The following is a 22177-nucleotide window of genomic DNA, read 5'->3' on the forward strand; positions in this document are numbered from 1 at the left end:
CACACTACTGGTGATCTTTTTAGAAAGAATGCCTCTGGCAAGATGGTTCAGTGAAGCCGGGCGGGCGGTGGTGGCGCACGCCTTTAATCCCAGCACTCGGGAGGCAGAGGCGGGCGGATCTCTGGGAGTTCGAGGCCAGCCTGGTCTACAAGAGCTAGTTCCAGGATAGGCACCAAAGCTACAGAGAAACCCTGTCTCGAAAAACAAAAAAAAAAAAGAAAAAAAGATGGTTCAGTGAGTAAAGGCATTTCACTGACTGCTGAGTAAGATCCCCAGGATCCATGTGGCAGGAGAAAACTGCAGGTTGTCTCTGACCTCTACACCCAGTGTAGCACAAACATACGTACACTTAAATGTGAAATGTCTGTTAAGGGACCGGGGAGATGGCTCAGTAAAGAGCGCTGACTGCTCTTCCAGAGGACCCAGGTTTAATTCCCAGCACCTACATGGCAGCTCACGACTGTCTGTAACTCCAAGATCTGATACCCTCACGCAAATATACATGCAGCCAAAAAACCAATGCACATAAAATAAGTAAGTTATTTTTAAAAAACGAAATGAGGCTGGGTTGTGGTGCACATCTTTAATCACAGCCCTCAGGAGGCAGAAGCAAGCAGATCTCTGAGTTCAAGGCTAGAGCGAGTTCCAGGACAAGTGCCAAAGCTACACAGAAGACCTCAGGAGGCAGAAGCAAGCAGATCTCTGAGTTCAAGGCTAGAGCGAGTTCCAGGACAAGTGCCAAAGCTACACAGAAAAAAAACCCTGTCTTGGGAGGTGGGGGGGGCATTTCAGACTAGTGTAGCATAATTTGAAGACAATTACAGTAAGGGAAACCTGGAACTCCCTATGTAGACCAGGCCTTGAACTTGGAGTTGTTGGCTCTGAGATTACAGGCATGTTCTACCACACCCAACTAAGAGATGTGAATATTCCTAAATTAACAGTAGAGACTTGTCTGTTTAAGCCATAAACTGAGACAGGATCTTGCCATGCAGTAGACAGGCCACCTGCTTTCACCTCCCGAGTACCTAGATTGCAGATGTGGACCCCCACGCCGCCTGCTTTTACCTCCCCAGTACCTAGATTACAAATGTGGACCCCCCACGCCGCCTGCTTTTACCTCCCCAGTACCTAGATTACAGATGTGGACCCTCCATGCCGCCTGCTTTTACCTCCCCAGTACCTAGATTACAGATGTGGACCCCCCACGCTGCCTGTTTTCACCTCAGTACCGAGATGACAGATGTGGACCCCCCACGCTGCCTGTTTTCACCTCAGTACCGAGATGACAGATGTGGACCCCCCACACCGCCTGTTTTCACCTCCTCAGTACCGAGATAACAGATGTGGACCTCCATGCCCAGATACTGAGATAAAACGTTGTAGCAGCAGTTACACTCCTTTATGGATGAATTTTAGGCAGCTGGGGAGATGGTTCAGTGATTTCCTCCCAAGCTTGAGGTCTGCAGCACATAAATAAATGCAGAGCAGGCCTTACAGCCTGCCTGTAATCCCAGCACAGACAGGTGGGAGATGGTATCCTCAAAGCTGGCCAGACTGCTGAACTGGTGAGCTCGCTTCCGGTGAGAGCCTGTTTCAGTGAATACAGGGCAGAACAGTGGAGGAAGGCGTTAGAATCAATCTTAAAGCACTGTATACACATGCACACACATTAAAAAGTAAATTCTGGGGGAAAGAGGCTATGTCCTAATTGCCTCTGCTTTTGTGTAGGGTCAGGCAAGTCACCAGAGATTTCTGCTGCCACTTCACATGAAAATGGAACACGTGGTGACTGTTACCATAACATCCCTGCTTTTGTAGTAAATTAGGAGACCCATTACACCCGGCATTTATTCTGGAGTGCTGGCTATTTAGGCCTTCAAGGAATCTTGGGAATTTCAGAGCCTTAGCATGACAGTCCTAAGACATTCCTGGCAAACCTGGAATGGTTTCCTCAACAACTCCTAAATCAGCAGATCTTTGTGAGTCCAAGGTCAGCCTGGTCTACAAGAGCTAGTTCCCAGGACAGGCTTCAAAGCTACAGAGAAACCTGTAAAAAAAATGACTTGCTAAAAGACTTTTCTTGGGGCCGGGGTGTGGATTTCTCTATGTACCCCTGGCTTGTTTGTTCTGTGTAGCTCCTGGAACTCGCTTTTGTGTAGCAATGAAAGGACTTCTGCAAGGCTATTTGGAATTGAGGCCATCAGAAGCTGATTCCTCTTCTAAGGAAGCTTTAATACCTCCTGTAGTGTCTCAACACCAACATGCTTTGGCTAAATCATCATTCTCATTGCTGCCTGTTCCCTTCTGACCCGGAAAAACCCAGAATCCATCCTCTTGTGAGCTAGGAAGATGAACCAAGTCGTCTGAGATTGACTAGACTTTGATTGGTAAACTCTGGCATTTAGGGCACTGATGAAACCTGCCTTTGTAAAATGCTGGAAGTGACCCATCCTGTCTAGGACCAGAAAGTACAACCTTACTAGTTCTTTATTGCATTGGGGAGTGGATGGTCAGCTGCCCTAGGGTGTGGATATCTCCCGAGGGTAACCCAGTCTAGAAAAGCAGAGTTCAGAAATGCCTTGGCTGCTGCTTTTATAATCCGAGTTCCATTTTCTTCTGAGGCCAGGGTGTCCCTATTAGGGGAAAGCACTATCTTCCTTTCTCTTTCCACCCAATAAATTCGAGGCGAGTGTTAACACAAACCCGGCGGAGCCCCGTCTTTCTGTTTCCAGGATTCTTCCCGAAAGTTCTCTGACAGTCCTAGTCTGGGTCTCAACAGCTGCACAGTGCTGCACAGCTGGCAGTTTCTTCCTAAAGCGTGACTTGCAGGGCTTCCTTTGGTGATCCAGTCTGACCCCAGCAGGGCCTTCAAGAATATCTTGGTCATGGGAACTGCAGGGATCTGGTGATGTCTGCTTGGTAACTCCAGCAATTGAGAGGTGGATGCAGGAGAATCAGGTCACTCTTAGCTCCTTGCGAGTTTGATATGCCAGCTTGACCTATATGAGACCCTGTCTTGTTTCGTTTAAAAGAAAAAGAAAAACGAAACAAAACACGGAAGCTGGAGGGATAGCTGGTTAAGAACACTTAAAGCACTTACTGTTCCTGGTACACACACGGCGACCCACAAATGTCCGTGACCCCGGCTCCAACTCCCCTTCTGTCCTCTGCAAACACAGGCACGCGTGGAGTGCACATGCACATATGCAGTCACTCACATATACAGAAAATGTTTAATTAAAACAGTCATGCTCTGCAACCTAATCATCAGGTGCACAGTCATTGCCTCAGCAGCACATTAACTCAAAGCGCGGCCCGCCGTTCCTGCCACTCCCGACTCCCTCTCCCAGGAGCGAGAAAATGCCGGCTATACTTTTCTGGAAAGTGGGAACCAAGAAACTACTCATAGCAATGGAGTATGCCCTAACGGTGCACTCTTTGTATGCCTCCACTTGTGTGAGGTGTCTTTCGGCGATGGGGAGTGGTGCAGCTCGGGAAGCGACAACCCCGGTGCCATCGAGGTCCCTGGATCTCAGAGTGGACCTACGGGCGCAGCTGCGTGCAGGCGCAGCATCCCGAAGCTCGCTCTTCTAGTGACCGCGGTGCGCGCTGACTACGCCGTCCTGGTCCCGGCGACTGCGCAGCGCGAGCACCCCCGCGGCCCCTCCCCTGGGCGCGCGCGCGACCTGGGCGCCATGGCGGCGGCGGCAGCCGTGCAGCGGCCTGAGGCTGAGACAGTCGAAGAGGCCTCAGATCCGCAGTGGCCACTGCCGCCAGAGCATCGCCCTTCCGTGCCAGCGACCCGACCAGGCGATGGCGAAGAGGCACCGGTGCGGCCACTGTGCAAGCCACGGGGCATCTGCTCCCGCGCCTACTTCTTGGTGCTGATGGTGTTCGTGCACCTGTACCTTGGCAACGTACTGGCGCTGCTGCTCTTCGTTCACTACAGCAACGGGGATGAGAGCACAGATCCCAGACCCCAGCACCAAGAGGAGAGCCCACAGTCAGTGCCCACCTTGGGTCCCCTCACTCGGCTGGAGGGCATCAAGGTAAGAACACCTTCTCCCCGCACTGCGCTGCGCTCCAGGCACTGCCTAGCCAAGCCGGACGGGGCCCCCACGCTGCTCCCTACATCACTGTGTGCGGATCACGCACGCGCCTACTTACTTTCCCACTGTCGCGCCCTGACACGGGACTTTTCTTGAGCAGTGCGGCCTGGCACACCAGCTGCCCTCTGTGTACTTTTGCTTTAGGTGGGGTATGAGCGGAAAGTCCAGCTGGTCGCAGGCAGGGATCACTTCATCCGAACCCTCAGCCTCAAGCCGTTGCTTTTTGGTAAGTCCGCAGGGCACTTCGGGAAGGGGCCTGGGGCTGTAGTGTCTGCCCTGAGGCTTTTTTTTTTTTTTTGACCACGTGTTTTCTATTTTGAACATTTCGAACATGGCTGCTTTGTGGAAGTGCTTTCTGCATCCAGAGGCTTACTAAAGTAGAGCTCCCATCTCCACAGCAGGAGGACAGAAGTGCCTTTTCCACACTCCCCTCCCAGCACCACGATCCCCTCAGCAGATGCTTCCCTTACAGGCTAGGCAGCATGACCCTGAGACAAGTGTCCAAACAGTTTATTGGAATTATCTTTGGACGGTCTGTGCTACTAATCTGTCACATTCCAGAAAATCGGGGCAGGGTAAGAGGCTGATAACCAGGTGCCAGCTGACCTGGGGGCCTCGGGGGAGCTGTGGCAGGGGATCATGGCTAAAGCTGTGGTCTGATGAGAATAAACTGATACCCTCCATCCATCCCCTTTCCCACGTGGCAGAAGCCCAGCTTCTTGCTTCCAGTATTTGAGATTCTTAGGATTCTTGTCTTTCCCACTTCCCAAGCAGAGCTCTTCAGGGTGCCCCTGGGTAGCTGTATCACACACAACTCCTGCTTTCTGAGTTCTTAATAGACAACAGGCTTTGGTGTGATGGAGAGGCACTATAAATAGCAATGTCACGTGTGTGCCGTTGTGACAAGGGCTGTACACGCGTGAACTGTTGTTATCAATACTGTTGAGTAACATTGAAGGCCATGTAAGGTCTTGCTGCAGGCCAGTAGAAACAGCTCTTCTGAAACTGGCATTAGCACGAGGAGGGCGCAGGATAAACCGTTAACTGGACAGGAGGTGGTGCTCGGGTAGTGACTGGAGCAGAGACAGACTTTCCTGGGCTGAAACTCTTCTCAGAGTAACAAGTGGGCCTCCCGGGAGAAGTGATTGAGCAGGGACTTGCAGGACAGATAAGAGCCAGCCTGCGGGCTATCACAGAAGGGAGATCCAGGCCTGTGAACAGACCGTTGGGCTGGGCTTCCTTTCCTTATCCGCCAAGCCTGCGTGCATCTCATTCAAGCTTAAGTTAGCGTAGGTGAAATCACAGGCCGGAGTCCTCTTCCCTTGCAGCTTGTCCTATAAAGAAGATTAATTAAAGACCCAGATTTGAAGTCCCCGAGAGTAAATTAGCAGAAACAGGAGAAATGTGAGGGCAGCCAACTTCCCTGGTGAGGTTGTCAAAATGGGTCCCAGTATCTGTTGAGGCTTTCAAAGGACACAGCTAAGGGACTTAGCAATGTGCCTTGCTATGGACTCCTGAACAACACCAGGACAAAAGAAGAGACACTAGAAGTTGTGTGGGTTCCTTTAATCCCAGCCCTGGGGGAGACAGAGGCAGGCGGACCTTTGAGTTCCAGGCCAGCCTGGTCTACAGAGTGAGTTCCAGGCCAGCCTGGTCTACAGAGTGAGTTCCAGGCCAGCCTGGTCTACAGAGTGAGTTCCAGGCCAGCCTGGACTACACAGTTTTTTGGGGAAAAAAAAAATATATATATATATAATATATATATATATGTGTGTGTGTGTGTGTGTATACATACATACAAATATATACATATATACATATATATCTTGGAACTTGAGCTCTGAGAAAGCGTGGGGTGGGGAAGGGATGCAGCCCAGTTGGTAGCATCCTAGCCTGTCTATCTTACAGGAAGCCCTGAGTTCAATCCCAAGCACCAAACACAATACAACCAGGGGTAGTAGCAATGCAGGCCTGTCATCCCAGCACTCTGGAGGCAGAGGAAAGAGGATCAGAAATTCAAGGGTAGCCTTAGCAAGCTTGAGGCCAGCCTGGGCTACATATGGCTGAAATGAGGGGTTGGGAGTGGGGAGCTCAGACAGGGATAGTATAAACTCCCTGTATGAGTCCTCATTTCCCTGAGATACTTAGTTGCTCGCTGGTTGGTTTGGTGGTAGATAGCTCATGTTTTACCATGAAAGCCCTGGAGCTTGGTGAGTAGATTGTACAGAAGCCCCCTTACAGCTGGGGATGCTAATCCTGGCTCTTGGGAGGTGGATATAAGAGGATCAGTAGCTCAAAGCCAACTTTGGTGTCTTAGTTACTTTTACTGTGAAGAGACTCCATGACCAAGGCAACAGACAACAGGAGGAGTCTATCAGGGCTTACTGTTTCAGCGAGTGAGCCCATGACCACTGTGGTGGGGACCGTGGCAGCAGGCAGGCATGGCATGGTGATAGAGCAGTAGCTGGAGGTGACAACTGACCCACAAGCTCAAGGCAGAGAGCTAACTGGAAATCAGCCTGGATTTGAAACCTCAAAGCCCACCCCAGCGACACACCTTCAACAAGCCACACCTCCTAATCCTTTCCAAACAGTTCTACCAACTGGGGAAACAAGAATTCAAACAGGATCCTATAGAGCCATTCTTTTGTTTTTTTTTGTTTTTTTTTTTTTGGTTTTTCGAGACAGGGTTTCTCTCTGGTTTTGGAGCCTGTCCTGGAACTCACTCTTGTAGACCAGGCTGGTCTCGAACTCACAGAGATCTGCCTGCCTCTGCCTCCCGAGTGCTGGGATTAAAGGCGTGCGCCACCACCGCCCGGCCCTATAGAGCCATTCTAACTCAAAGTATCACACTGGGCTACATAAGACTCTGTTTCAATGCCAGGCAGTGGTGGCAGAGGCAGTTGGATCTCTGAGTTCAAGGCCAGACTAGGCTACCTAGAGAAACCCTGTCTGGGAAAAAACAACAACAAAAACCCTGTTTCAAGACAAAAAGAAATGTAGTTTTGGAAAAGGGAGAGTGGTCCAAAGCAGTTCCAGAATTCTCAGGAAGGATCGGTCTGTGCCTGTCTTCTGTACTTACCTGGCCATTGTCCTGATGTCCAGTGTCATCTTCAAGAGGCTGGCAGAGCTGAGGAGACCAGGCCTGCTGTGAGCTCTGTCCCCTCTGCTCCTGCTACTCCAGCTCCCAACCTGTGCCTCCATCTCCTTGGGAGGAAAACCTGTCGGTACAGAGAAGAGTCACACAGCCTTCAGTCTCTCTCTTTGCGACACAGTTTCTCTGTGTAACAGTCCTGGCTGTCCTGGCACTCATTCTATAGACCAGGATGGCCTCAAACTCACTGAGATCTGCCTGCCTCTGCCTCCCCACTACTGGGATTAAAGGTGTGTTGTTATTCTTTTTTAAAAATGCTTCAAGATCCCCGCGGCAGTAGGCAGCAGAAATGCTGTAGGTCCCAAATGGTGGTAGCGGGCCATGTGGTGGCAGGCAGCGGGCTCTGGGAGCAGCCAGTCCCAGGCAGAGACGGCTGCTGGTCCCAGAGCAGTGGTGGCGGGCCATGTGGCAGCAGGCAGTGGGCCCCAGGCAGAGACGGCTGCTGGTCCCAGAGCAATGGCTGGTTCCAGGCAGGGAGACACATGGCGGGCGGGCAGAAGACAGAAACATGGATAGACACGACATGCAGGGTGAGGTTGAATGTTTATTCAGGAGGTTATGGAGGAGGAAGGGTGAAGCGGGGGACAGAGAGAGAGGGAGAGAGAGAGAGAGAGGGAGAGAGAGAGAGAGAGAGAGAGAGAGAGAGAGAAAGAGGAGAAAGAGACAGAAGGGGGAAGCAGAGAAGTGGGGAGACAGAAGCAGAAGCTGCCTCTCCGAGAGGAAGATGGAAAAGAGAATGAGCTCAGGCCCGGATCGGGAGGAGAATGTGTGTGGCTTGTCTCTTAAAGGGACCAAAACCATAACATTCCCAGGTCTTCCTTATAATAAAAAGCACGCACGTCAAGGAAGCAGAAAAGGAAGGGCCCAAGATGGCAGCGGGCAGGTCAGAGGTAATGGAGTGGGCGTGGCTTGTCCCTTAAAGCGACAGGAAAGCACAACAGTGTGCCACCATCGCCTGGGCTAGTCTCACTTTTCATCCTGCTTTTGTTTATACCTAGCTACTCCTGATGCATAGCCCAGTCATGGACTTAGAACTTGTTGTGTCGTCCAGGTTGGCCCCAAACTCAGGATCCCTCCTGCCTCTTCCTCCCAAGTTCAGGAGTAACAGGCCTGCCTGTCCATGTCCTGTCTCTCTTTAGGGAACACTTCCTTTTCCTGTCCTTGTTCATAGAGACACTTGGGAAGTGAGAGCAAGGTGATGGAAGGCCTAGTCTAAGGTGACGGAAGGCCGAAGGCCTAGTCTAAGGTGACGGAAGGCCTAGTCTAAGGTGACGGAAGGCCTAGTCTGAGGTGACCGAAGGCCTAGTCTGAGGTGACGGAAGGCCTAGTCTGAGGTGACGGAAGGCCTAGTCTGAGGTGACGGAAGGCCTAGTCTGAGGTGACGGAAGGCCTAGTCTGAGGTGACGGAAGGCCTAGTCTGAGGTGACGGAAGGCCTAGTCTGAGGTGACGGAAGGCCTAGTCTGAGGTGACGGAAGGCCTAGTCTAAGCATTTGGAAAGCATCTCCGTAGCTGGAGTCAATGTTTCCAAAAGGTCTGGAGCATTGGCGGTCAGCTGCCCTGAGTTGAGAAGTAAACCTAACCTTTGATGTTATTTTTTTTTTCTTTTTTCTTTTTCTGCTTTTTCGAGACAGGGTTTCTCTGTGGTTTTGGAGCCTGTCCTGGAACTAGCTCTTGTAGACCAGGCTGGTCTCGAACTCACAGAGATCCGCCTGCCTCTGCCTCCCGAGTGCTGGGATTAAAGGCATGCGCCACCACCGCCCGGCCTTTGATGTTATTTTGAGACAGGAGCATTCTGGCCATACTAGAGCTTGTTATGTAAACCAGGCTGGCTTTGAACTCAGAGATTCTCATGCCTCTGTCTCTAGAGTTCTGGAATTAAAGGCATACGCCATCAGGCCCTGCTGAGAATGAACTGTTCTGAGTGACTGGCACCCTCTTAGGGATACTGCTTTCCTGCTTGACTTTTTGAAGTGGGACTGATTTTTTTTTTTAGATATATTTTTTAAAACACTTTTTTTTTTTTTAGTTTTAACTTTATTTTATGTGTGTGGTGTGAAGGTGTCAGATTCCCTGGAACTGGAGTTGCAGGCAGTTGTGCTGGGAAGTGAACCTTGGTCCTCTGGAAGAGCAGCAAGTGCTCTTAACCACTAAGCCATCCATCTATCTATCTCCTCAGCCCTGGGATTTTTTTTTTTCCAAGACAGGGTTTCTCTGTAGCTTTGGAGCCTGTCCTGGAACTAGCTCTTGTAGACCAGGCTGGCCTCAAACTCGCAGAGATCTGCCTGCCGCTGCCTCCCAAGTGCTGGAATTAAAGGTATGCACCACTGCCGCCCAGTGGGAATTTTTTTTTTTAACATAGACTGTAACTTAGGCTGCCCCAGAACTCATGACATTCCTCTTGCTTTTCCCTTTTAAAGCTGGGATTTCAGGTATGACCCACCACATCTGCAATGTATATGTGTGTGTTTGTGTACATGCACACATGTATGCAGAGGTCAGCACTATAGTCAATTTTTATTATTGTATGTGTGTATGAACATGAATGCAGGCACGCATGCCAGAACATACCTGTGGAGATCAGAAGCCAGCTTTCTGGAGTCACTTCTCTCCTCCCAGCATGGATTCCAGGGACTGAGTGTTTTACCCACTGAGCCGTCTCACCAAGCCTGTAACTCACTAATGAGGCTGGTGGGCAGCTCAGGTCCTCCTTGCCTAGCCTGTAACTGGGGTGCTGGAGATCCCAACTCAGGTCCTCTAAGCTGTGTGTGCTTTGCAAGCCTTTAACCCCAACAGTTTGAAAGCAGAGGCAGGTAGATCTCTGTGAGTTCCAGACTGGCCTGAGGTATGCCAGACAGGGTCTTACTGTCTCAAAACAAACAAGCAAACAAACAAATTTAATTCAGTTCCCCATGCATGAAAGGCAAGGCCTCACTAACTGAGCCATCTCCCCAGCTCTTTTTTCTTTCTTTGGAGATGGCATCTTCCCCTGTAACCAGCCTACCCTCAGATTCATCACCTTTGGAGCTAGAGAGATGTCATAGGTGGTTAAGATCACTTGCTACTCTTCCAGAGGACCCGGGTTTAATGCAGCGCACAACCATCTATAATTCCAGGGCCAGGGGATCTGACACCTTCTTCAGCAGACACCAGTCATGCGCGTGAACTAAATAACATTATCTTTCTTTTTCTTTTCTTTCTTTCTTTTGAGACAGGGTTTCTCTGTGTAACAGCCTTAGCTGTACTGAAACTAGCTCTTTTTGTTTTGTTTTGTTTTTGAGATAGGGTTTCTCTGTAGCTTTGGAGCCTGTCCTGGAACTAGCTCTTGTAGACCAGGCTGGTCTCAATCTCACAAAGCTTCTCCTATGTCTGCCTCTTGAGTGCTGGGATTAAAGGCGTGCATCGCCACCACCCAGCAATAACATTCTTTTCAAAACTGAGGGTTTTCCTGCCCCATTCTTCTGAATGCCTGTCCTTGTAGAATTTCTAACCCCTGTTCTTGGCGCTGGTGGCTGTGCTGCCGGTGAATGGCTAGCTGCAGTTTGATGGCATGAGCTGTGGTTACCAACAGGTGGCCCCCTGCACCTTCCAGCCAACACTTCCTGTGTATGGTCCTGGAGGAGCTGGCCTACTCCAGGACATCCAGGTGCAGCAATGTCACATTGTTTTTTTTTTTTTTTTTTTTTCATTCGTTTGTTTCTTTCTTTATATTTATTTTTATTTACATTGATCTTTTTCTTGCATGTACGTCTGTATGTGAGCTTTGGATTCCTTGGAACTAGTGTTACAGACAGTTGTTAGCTACCTTACAGGTTCTAGGAACTGAACTTGGGTCCTCTGGCAGAGCAATGCTTTTAACCATTGAGCCATCTCCCTAGGCCCCCATCAATGTCTCATTGTTAACACCAACTCTGGTAAGGGCAAAGAATCCACATCCAACAATTCTAGTCTTGAGTCCAGATCATAGGGCTCTCTCCCAGAGGTTATATGTTGTCCCAGTCTGCCCTGGTCTGCAGAATAGATCCTGGAACTAAGTGACAACCTGGGTGGGTCTCTAGTGTCCATCCTTGTCCCCCGCACCCCAACCCTCCATTTAACTAGTTAAGACCCTTCTGTCTGATGCTCTGCCCTTGGCATCAGGCTCCTAGGGATACCATTGTCCTTACAGAATTTTTTCTTGAGGATCTCATGAAGCCCAGAAACTCTCTATGCAGCCAAGGATGACTTTGAACTCCTGATCCTCCTGCCTTTATATTTCAAGTGCTGGCTTGGCAGGCATCCACCACCCCTCCCGGCTTCTTATTATTGTTTGTTTCTGTTGATGTTCTAGCCTGACTGTAAAGAAATTTATTTATTTTTGTTCTAATTGGGCATAGAGCCCGGGTGTTCCTCTCATGTGTGTCCTTGCTCACACACATGTGTGTTAGATGTGAAGGGCGAGGAGAGATGGCTCCGTAGGAAAGTGCTTGCCACACACGTTCATGGAACCCACGTAAAAGCTGGGCACAGCCAGGCGGTGGTGGCGCACGCCTTTAATCCCAGCACTTGGGAGGCAGAGGCAGGTGGATCTCTGTGAGTTCGAGACCAGCCTGGTCTACAAGAGCTAATTCTAGGACAGACTCCAAAACCACAGAGAAACCCTGTCTCGAAAAAGAACAAAAAAAAAAAAAAAAAAAAAAAAAAGCTGGGCACAATAGGACACACCTGTAATTTCAGTATTTCTATGACAAGATAAGGGGTGGAAACAAGAGAATTCTGGAAACCTGCAGGACCTCTGGCCTGTTGTTTATGCAGTGGTGAAGAGCTAAGAAAGACAAGGCAGAAGGCCGAGACAAACGCCTGGATTTGTCCTCTATCCCCTGACCTCCATATTCATACACATCGACCCTTACACAATACATACCCCCTGCCTCTCTCACACACGTACGACCTGTAAAGGGTGCCACACTCTCAGAACTCTCCAAGGTCACTGATATACAACATGTCCAGGACCCCCTGAATGAGCCTGCAAGTCAGAGACCCTACAACTATGCACTACAAGAGGCGGGGGGGCGTGGTTGTGTGAGATGCAAGTCCTGCTGCCCAACTCCCACCTCTGTGCCCTTTGCCTCGAGACTGTTGCCTGCTGTCGGGGTCTCTCCAACCTGCGTCTAGTTTTCTTGATCCCTTCAGGACTGATTTGAGAGGTGTGGTTTGAGCGTGGCATTGAGTATAGTGGAGACGAGGATGCTGTGGGTGGGAGCCCTTGACCTGTGCTGACAAGGACTGTAGCCCCACAGAGAAGTCTCTATGCAAGATAACTGGTCAGGAGAAGCCACAGTAGGCTAAAGACCTGTCACTGGAGGCAACGTGGCAAGGACCCTGTGGTGTGGGAGAAACAGGGTGATCAAGAGGAGCCTCTCATGCTCTAGGCACTGCCTTGTAGCAAGGAATACTCTCTGGTTGCTAGGCAACAGCACTCTGGTCACCTAGCAACAGCTCTGCAGTCTGGCTTTCTGCTTGGGCCACATCTCATACCTCAGCCCTTCCCCCCTCATCTCCTGCCTCTTCTCTCTTAACCCCGGCTTCTTTCCAGCTTTCCAGTGCACCTCCCCCACCAGCTTCTTAGTCATCTCTCACGCAGAGAGGGCTGAGGGAGGGCCCTATATCCTGGGTGGATGGGGCCTGCAGTACTCCTTCCCCCTCCTTCCTTCCCTCCCCGAAAGCCCTTTGGACACTGCAGCCAGGGAAGGAGCGGGCGCAGCATACAGCCTGCTTGCCTCTGAGTTCTGAAAGAATCCATTCTCACCTCTCCTGACAGTTCAGAGCTCCAGCCCTGGGTGGGGCTTTCTCTGCCCAAAGGGAGCTGAGGAAATGCTGTTCAGAGGCAAAGTTAGGCTGGGGTAGAACAATCAGCTTTGTGACCTTTGGCTTCATCTCTTGCCAGCATCCCTTGGGCAGACGGAGCTTCTGCATTTCCAGTGGAAAGGAGACCTGGTAGTTTGTGGTTATGGACCAAGAACCCAAACCCCACAGGTTCAGCATCACTGGCCTCTGACCTATGCCATCTGTCCCAGGGTGCTTACTTCCCTCTGCTAGGAACACTAACAAAAACAAACCTTCAGCTGGGCAGTGGTGGTGCACACCTTTAATCCCAGCACTCGGGAGGCAGAGACAGTGTGCCACCACTGCCTGGCTGAGGTTAAGGGCTGTGCCCACCCAGAAAGTCCTGAGGGTATTTGCAAAGCACCCAGATGCCTGCACCTGCCTAATTTTAACCCACCGTACCGACTTAGCTGTTTGCTCGTTCTGTTTTGCCTGAGCCGAGCCAAGTTCTCAGGCAGCTCAGGCTGGCCTTGAACTTGCTAAGTGGCAAAAGGTGACCTTGAGCCGGGCGGTGGTGGCGCACGCCTTTAATCCCAGCACTTGGGAGGCAGAGGCAGGCGGATCTCTGTGAGTTCGAGACCAGCAAGAGCTAGTTCCAGGACAGGCTCCAAAACCAGAGAGAAACCCTGTCTCGGGGGGGGGGGGGGGGGGGGGGGGAAGGTGACCTTGAACTTCGAATCCTCCTCCACCTCCCAAGTGCTGGGATTGCAGGTGTGTGTGTGTGCCACTGCACCCAGTTTTATATGGTACTGGGATCAAATCTAGGACTTCATCAACAAGGGGTAGGGGCTAGAATTGGCTCCACTGGTTGGCTTGCAGATTCCTGGTGCCTAATAAAGAAAATCTGGGTCTGTGTTTTCTACTTCAGGCCCTTTTTTCCTTTTCTATTACGTTCTCTGTCTTAGCAACCAATAGGTGATAATTGATGAGCAATTGGGCCTATTCCATTGTTTAGCAGTACTGTCTGCCTCCCAAGGTCTGCTGCCTCCCTTTCTAGAGTCCTGCAGGTGTGTGGGGGGGACGACTTTGTCCTGTTCTGTCTGCAGTGCTACAGCTGAGGTCCCAACACCTGCCCTTGAAAGCTGACTGATTGCCCATCTGGTTCTGAGTATAACATCTGTGTGGCCCTGGGCAGAGCACTGTTCTTCAAGTGCTGGAGAGGTAATGGCCTGGCTTCTAACATGAGCCGAGAGATTCAAGAGCTGCCCGGAATGCTGAGTGCACCTGAGCACCATTGGCAGAGTGCGCTCAGCTGTGGTCACTAGTGAACATGGCTCCCATCCTGCTGCAGGGCCAGCTTCCTTCTTGGCTGTGCTACTCTGCCAGGCTCGCAGATGACTGGGAGAAACGGCGGCCTTTTCTCTGCTGGCTTCTTGTCTCTCAAGGAATTCTTTTCTTAAGCTAAAAGGACTTGGGCTTCTGCCATGGGAGCACCTGGGCTGTGCCATGTGGGTTGTCCACGCTTGAGGCTCAGGGTCTAGCTCCTTCTGACCATCTTCCAGCTTGGTTCGTATGTGACAGGTAGCCACAGAGCAGAGTCCTGGGCTAATAGTCTTTACTTGAGGCATGGAGGACTGGAGCCTGCTAGGTGATTCCCGCTGACTTCCCCGTATTGGGTAACTAACTCAGCCTTTGGCATACAGACACAACCACTTCTGCAGGAGAACAAGGGGAAGGCCCTTGGAGCTACTTAAAGCGGTTCTCAACCTGTGAATCATGACCCCTTAACAACCACCATAAATAGTAGATATTTGTATTATTATTCATAACGGTAGCAAAATTACAGTTATAAAGCAGAAACAAAAATGACTTTCTGGCTGGGGGTCACCACTACATGGGGAACTGTATGAAAGGGTCGCAGCGTTAGCAGGATTGAGAACCACTGCCCTCAAGGATTGGATTGAACAATACTGAAAGGAAAACAAGCAAGAACGAGCCACTGTCTCTCTGACATATAAGATATAAATCCAGAGCCGGGCGGTGGTGGCGCACGCCTTTAATCCCAGCACTCGGGAGGCAGAGGCAGGCGGATCTCTGTGAGTTCGAGACCAGCCTGGTCTACAAGAGCTAGTTCCAGGACAGGCTCCAAAACCACAGAGAAACCCTGACTCGAAAAAACCAAAAAAAAAAAAAAAAAAAAGATATAAATCCAGCTGGGTGTGGTGGCACACGCCTTTAGTCCCAGCACTCGAGAGACGCGCAGGCAGATATCTATGAGTTTGAGCCCATCTTGGTCTACATAGCAAGTTCCAAACCAGCTAGGGCTATACAGTGTGATCATGTCTCAAAAACCCAACCTCCCTCCATACATACACCTGGGAAGAAGCCAAGTATGGTGATACACACCTGTAATCCTAGCACTGAAGAGGTCAAGGCAGCAGGATCAGGAGTTCAAGGGCTTCCTTGGCACAGAGCAAGTTCGAGATCACCCTGTACCCTAAGACACGATCTGAAACAATAGCCACAACAACAAAAAAGCTGTCTGGGCTCAAGTCCAGACAACAGGAACGCGGCAGCTACCACACTGAGAACAATGAGACGTTTGGTAAAATATGGGACCTGCTATGATGCCACGCCAAAAAATAGGGACGGGATTGAAATCAGCCAGCACACCAAGAATAGACAAAACCAAGATAGAGATGCCTGTGGCACCTGGCCCTGGTCGCTGCCTGGAAACGGGCTGGCAGGGCCCCCACCCACACACGCCACCACCTCAGTTGTTGTGGTCATGTTGGCCACCAAAAAACCAAAGGACTTGAAGATAGCTAGAAGTGCTACCATTTGAGATATCCCTAGCCTACGGTAAATTTATGGGTTTTTTTTTCATTTATTTATTTGCTATGTATACACGACATTCTGCCTCCATGTATGCCTGCAGGCCAGAAGAGGGCGCCAGATCTCATTACAGATGGTTGTGAGCCACCATGTGGTTGCTGGGAATTGAACTCAGGACCTCTGGAAGAGCAGCCAGTGCTCTTAACCACTGAGCCATATCTCCAGCCCCTTGTTTTTTGTTTGGTTGGTTTGCTTTTGTTTTTTAAAAAGAGGCCCACCCTCTGCCATTAAATTCATCTGGTGGCTTTCGCTCACTGCCATGAATCTCCCCACCCCCCTTGAAAAAACACGAAAAACCTTGCAGAACAACTCAACCTTAGCATATAGGTGCACAAACCCTTAATCCCCGCACTCTGGAGGCAGAGGCAGGCAGATGTCTGTGAGTTTGAGGCCAGCCTGGTCTACAGAGCAAATTCCAAGCCAGCCAAGACTATACAGTAAGAACCTGTTCTCAAAAACAACAAAAGTCATGTGTGTGTGTGTGTGTGTGTGTGTGTGTGTGTGTGTGTAAATGGATATGTAAGGTCCCCCAGCTCTGATGGCCATCAAGGTACAGAAAATACCCAAGAATCTTGTGGGGGGAAAGTACTTGTCCAACTCAGTCATCAGATTACCCACCTCCCCTTCCGGCAGAAATCCCGGGCTTCCTGAGTGATGAGGAGTGTCGGCTCATCATCCACCTGGCACAGATGAAGGGCTTACAACGAAGCCAGATCCTGCCCACAGAAGAGTATGAGGAGGCAATGAGCACCATGCAGCTCAGCCAGGTGGACCTTTTCCAGCTGCTGGATCAGAACCATGATGGTCGCCTGCAGCTCCGAGAGGTTAGGATCCTGGGTCTGAGTACACACAGGAGCGAGAACCCTGCATTACCTTTCCAGTGGCCATACCACTGGTGTAGGTTAACCCTGGCCTCTGCAGTCAAAGGCTACCCCAGGCTTGCTTGGGCACGCCCAGGCCCAGGGGCTATCCTTTCTCCTCTGAGTCTCTTACTGCCCTAGAGACTCAGGACAGCAAGAAAATCCCTTTGTGGGGAGGCATGTACCACGAGCTCTTTAACAGAGCATCTCCTGTGGGCTTGGTTCCTTGCTACCACGTCTAAAGGTGATGACGAAGTATAAGTTCTGAGGTGCCCGTCGGCCTGCATCTCAGTCCCCCACACACTGCGCACAAGGACTTCTGACGGGGTGTGGTCCACTTCTCACACTGAACCGCTTTGCCTGAGTGAGGGTCGTGGTAGTTAGGTTCCAGCCGAATGTCCTCCTGCTTCCTGTCCTTCATAATCAGGCCTTTGCCTCCCCCGACCCTCACCTGGAGTATCTGTGGGTGGCGCAGGCCTGTTCTCATCTGCCTCCAAGCAGTTAACAGTGCTCCCTGGCCACAATGCCAGCAGGTCTGGGAGTGAACACAGCCCGCAGGCATGTGGACCTCCTTTCTGGCGTCCCTCACAGACGTCACAGACTTCCTTCCGCTTACCCTCACTTCTGCACAGAGACCTCGAGTTATCCCGTGTCCTCACCCAGCCCCTATCATTGAAGTCTTTAGCGTTACAGCAAGATTTGTGCCTTCTCTGTTTTGGTGATCCGTTACTTCTAGTGGAAACCCTACACTGAAGGACCTTCCTATGCTTAGGTCCTAGCCCAGACTCGCCTAGGAAATGGCCGGTGGATGACTCCAGAGAACATTCAGGAGATGTACGCTGCGATCAAGGCAGACCCTGATGGTGATGGTGAGCTCACACCTTCCACAGTTCTGTGCTTGTGAGCTGTGCTCTCATCCCAGGAACATGGCCCGGAAAGCTTGGGCCCTTTCCCTGCAACAGGCAGCTTCCACACCTTGCTTTTAAAGTGGGGCAGAGGGGGGGGGGAAGATAGGGAGGGAGAGGTAGGGAGGGAGGGAGGAAGAGAGGGAGGAGGGAGGGTCCAGCTTTGCTTTAACCCCTGGGAAGCAGATGGACAGCAGGAAACTGTCGTGTCTCCCCCACCCCCATTCTCCTTGGTGGCCTGCAGTCTGTATTCTGGAGCTGGAGATTCTTTAGGCTGCAGCAGGCAGAGGCTATGAACCCCGAGGGAAGGTTCCTATGGCTGGAGGGCTGTTAGACTCCCTCTAATGTGGTATCAGGCTCACCACGCTCACCTTTAGTGGAGTCGGGACAAAGAATGGAAGGGGTCTGCCTTGGCTTATCATAATAACAGCAAATCCACCAACCCTTCCTGAGCCCTGGATGAGGTACCCCAGCTTAGTGGGTTGGGCAGGAACAGAGGAGTCTGTTCTCATCTGGGGGGTGGGTCAGGATTGCTTTGCTAGGATGGCTGGTATTGGAGCAAGAAGGACTGGCAACAGGGTTCCACCCAGGATGGGACTTGAGGGAACTTCTGGGAACTAATTCTGCTTTCGCACCACAGTGTGGAAGGTGCTGGAGGATACTCAGCACAGGCTGGTCTCTCTCCTTGCCCTCTATAGGCTGGAGCATCACTCACAGTCCTACGGGTCAGGCTGCAGAGCTCAGGCCATCCTGGCCATCGTAGCTCAACATAGCTCCAGTGTCTTACTTCTGGAGACCCTGCAAAGTGGGCTCTCTAATAAGGGTTGGGCTTCTTCCTTCTGGGGACCAAATCAAGGCTTAAACAGAAAACAAACTTCTCTGGGTCTTCCCTCAGGGCCCGATGTGACAGAAACCAGGTTCATCTGACCCGAGTCCAGGTGGGGACAAGTGCGCATGGCCCCCCAGTGCCTGAGGCCAGGGGCTGCTGCTACCTTTGGGGTAGGTAGGGAGGTGCTGCCTGCCGCCGTGCTTGTGCCACACGGGCCTGGCAGGCACTGATGAGCGTACCCTGCGCAGGAGTGCTGAGTCTGCAGGAGTTTACCAACATGGACCTTCGCGACTTCCACAAGTACATGAGGAGCCACAAGGCAGAATCTGATGAGCTGGTGAGGAACAGCCACCACACTTGGCTCCACCAGGGTGAGGGTGCGCACCATGTCATGCGTGCCATCCGTCAGAGGTGAGCCCCTGAGACCGTTCTTTCTGGGGCAGGGTCTCCACACATTCGTCAGAACCAAAAGAATGGAACTGATGAAGTGATGTGGAATTAAATTCCAGTTCTTAGAATAGGAATTCGACCCACTGGAAAATTTCGACTAATGAAGGCACATTAGCCCTTGTGGGCCAACAACTGACGCGCACGCCTTTAATCCCAGCACCCCAGGAGGCAGAGGCAGGCGGATCTCTGTAAATCTGAGGCCAGCCTGGTCTACAGAGAGAGTTCCAGGACAGCCAGGGATGTTACACAGAGAAACCCAGTCTTGGCAGGGGAGGGGGGGCTGGTGCCTCACACATGTGATGCTGCAGGTGCAGTCAAACCCTGGACTGGAGACTGAAACTATCCCCAAAGCCCAGAAGGATGAGGCTAAGCTGGCTGTCAATCCTCGCTAGCACACACAAAGTGAAGTTTGACCACAGCAGTGTAGAAACTAGGCATTGCTATGCACATCTACAATCCCAGAATTTTGGGAGGGGGAGGAAGAAGCATTAGGAGTTCCAGATTGTTCTAGGCTATGAAGTTCCAGGTAAACACTGGGCTACATCAGACCCCATCTAAAAAATAAATAGCAGAAGAAAAATAAAATAAAAACAGAGGTTTTGAATGAACAAGTTTACTCCAGAGAGGAGAGGTAAGACTCTGACTTAATGGCCATCTTATTTACTCTATTAATTGGATATCTCTATGTCTGCAATTTGGGATGTAGAAGAGCTCATCACCACCACCACAGACCCTTTCTTCTCTGTGTGTGTGCATGTGTGTGTGCTTGCGCGTGCACATGTGGTGTCTCACGTATCCCAGACTTGCTACCTAGCCAAGGATAACCTTGAACTTCTGACCTTCCTGCTTCCACCTCCTCCACCACATCCAGTTTATGTGGTGCTGGGATTGAACCCAGGGCCCTGCACATATTAGGCCAGCACACTACAATTATACTGCATTCCTAGCTCTGTCTTCCTGTGTGTAAAAGTCAAGTCTAGACTGGCTTATGGGGCTTCCAGGGGCGGTGAAGAGGGATAAAGCTTGTGGCTGGCCCAGGATCCACACTGGTCAGCTCCTTAAGCTGACCGTCTCACTGAATGCCCGCTGCCTACCAGGGTGCTGCGCCTCACTCGCCTTTCCCCGGAGATTGTGGAGCTCAGTGAGCCACTGCAGGTTGTTCGATATGGCGAGGGAGGCCACTACCATGCCCATGTGGACAGCGGACCTGTGTACCCAGAGACCATCTGTTCCCATACCAAGCTGGTAGTCAATGAGTCTGTGCCCTTCGAGACCTCCTGTCGGCAAGTACCTCCCACCTGGGGGTTGGCATCCCCATTCCCAGACTGGGTACCTTGAGGATACAGGAATAGCCTGGTATGGGGCCAAGGATACACTAGGCCATCCTCATCAGTCAAGCCCCTACTTTCCCCGCGAGTCTCTCCTTCACTGTTTGTGGAGGTAGCAGGGAAGTAGAAGCTACTGGCCCTTGTGTCTACTCAAATGAGAACAGACCTAGGTACCCACAGCTACTGTAACTTGCCCCAGAAACACTGATTTTGGCTCCACTGCCTGCACCAAGTTAGGGTGTCATGTGACTGTAGTGGCTCAGCCCTTCCCATTGCAGGAGACTTTGCCTGTTTTTCCTGCTTCCACAGCTTACCTTTTCCAGCCAGGTCAAGGTCAAGGTCATAGAACTTACCCAAGCACACCTGTGACCTTAGCCACACAGGAAGAGTGGGTCTGTGGGGTCTGCCTGGCCTTGTGGCCCCGTGCCCACAAGTGGGAATATCCACGGTTGGGGATCCGCTCAGTAGCCCCCCCTGCCTTACAGCTACATGACAGTGCTGTTTTATCTGAACAACGTCACTGGTGGGGGTGAGACTGTCTTCCCTGTGGCAGACAACAGGACCTATGATGAAATGGTAAGGGCCAATGGGCTGTGACTTCCGTGGGTTGGCAGGGCCTTGGGCAAGTGTATACACACCCTTCCAGACCCGGGATGAGGGGTGTGACTTTTCCCTCCAGTGTTGGCTGCCTGACCATCCAATGGCAGGCAGTCCAAAAACACCATCATCCTGTTTCCCACAGAGTCTCATTCGGGATGATGTGGATCTCCGTGACACTCGAAGGCACTGTGACAAAGGGAACCTTCGTGTTAAACCCCAGCAAGGAACTGCAGTCTTTTGGTACAACTACCTGCCTGATGGGCAAGGTGAGGGCTTATGGCCAGGTCAAAGGCTTCCCTGAGGGACCTGATCTCTCTCGTCTGCTGCCCTGTAGAGCTGTTTCTGTCCTTCAAATAGCCTTCTGCCATAACCAGTGACTTCATTAGGCCACAGAAGGCCTCGTGCTGCCCCTTTGGTTATCTCCACCCATCTTCCTCGTGCACCAGCCTTTCTAAGTTCTCTGGGGTTAGGGGCATTCTCTCAACAACCCAGGCTGGGGAGAGCTATGGACAGGCTCTGCAACAGAGAAGCTGGGCTCAGAGGGCCAGTGCGTTGACCATGCTTTAGTGGGTGAGGTGCCAAGTCCTTTCATGGGATTATGTGTTTGCACAGCTCAGGCTGGTCCAACCTAGGGTTCCCTCCAACTTGTTCCATTGTTCACGCCACGTTCTTCCTCTAGGTTGGGTGGGTGAAGTGGACGACTACTCATTGCATGGGGGCTGCCTGGTCACCCGCGGCACCAAATGGATCGCCAACAATTGGATCAACGTGGACCCCAGCCGGGCACGGCAAGCTTTGTTCCAGCAGGAGATGGCTCGCCTGGCGCGGGAAGATGGCGCCGACTCCCAGCCCGAGTGGGCCTTGGACAGGGCCTACAGTGAAGCCCGCGTGGAGCTCTGACGCGAGGCCCAGATGCGAGTCCCCCGCTGACCAACGTCAGAGACCCAGCAGGTCTTCTGTCCTGCCGCAGACTCACATTCTGGCCGATCTTGCCCTACCCTCCCTGTCTGCAGCCGCGATGAAAGGCGCAGTTCCTCCATTTCAAGTTATTTATTGGTGTACAGCCTCCTCGCTGCTCCATCAAATAAATCCACAGGGCTTCGAGCCAGGGGCAGGCCGGCTAAGCGCCCGAGTGGGGGAGGGGAGGCCCACCGCGCTCCCCGCCCGCCTTATGGGGGGGCGGGGCGGCTCCCTGGCTGGGCCAATCACGAGCGGGCTCGCGTGGGCAGAGCGTCGTCATT

At 51.6% G+C, this 22177-nt stretch overlaps 1 protein-coding gene and 1 long non-coding RNA gene across 3 annotated transcripts; one reads left to right on the forward strand and one right to left on the reverse strand.

The window, feature by feature from the left end:
- Positions 1-689: 689 nt before the first annotated feature.
- LOC121464572 lies at positions 690-4331 on the reverse strand. Its single transcript, XR_005976527.1, has 3 exons — positions 4171-4331; positions 2707-3018; positions 690-1591 (listed from the first exon to the last, which is right to left on the reverse strand). It is a non-coding gene; the product is annotated as an uncharacterized LOC121464572 (long non-coding RNA).
- P4htm (prolyl 4-hydroxylase, transmembrane) lies at positions 3657-22064 on the forward strand. Of its 2 annotated transcripts, XM_041677616.1 has the most exons (9): positions 3664-4052; positions 4257-4338; positions 16598-16788; positions 17597-17693; positions 18807-18969; positions 20106-20291; positions 20822-20912; positions 21079-21202; positions 21616-22064. In XM_041677616.1, exons 1-9 carry the CDS (start codon positions 3699-3701, stop codon positions 21834-21836), a joined length of 1509 nt encoding a protein of 502 aa, XP_041533550.1. In that variant the 5' UTR covers positions 3664-3698; the 3' UTR covers positions 21837-22064. The 2 variants fall into 2 exon arrangements, 1 of the variants encoding a protein (XP_041533550.1); XR_005976526.1 differs by lacking the exons at positions 20106-20291; positions 20822-20912; positions 21079-21202; positions 21616-22064 and adding an exon at positions 18625-18728 and having other exon boundaries at positions 3657-4052; positions 18807-18913.
- Positions 22065-22177: the final 113 nt, after the last annotated feature.

The sequence above is a fragment of the Microtus oregoni genome, unplaced genomic scaffold (genome assembly GCF_018167655.1).
Source record: "Microtus oregoni isolate MIOR12 unplaced genomic scaffold, Mior012 000028F_ref0000031, whole genome shotgun sequence".
Lineage (NCBI taxonomy): Eukaryota > Metazoa > Chordata > Mammalia > Rodentia > Cricetidae > Microtus > Microtus oregoni.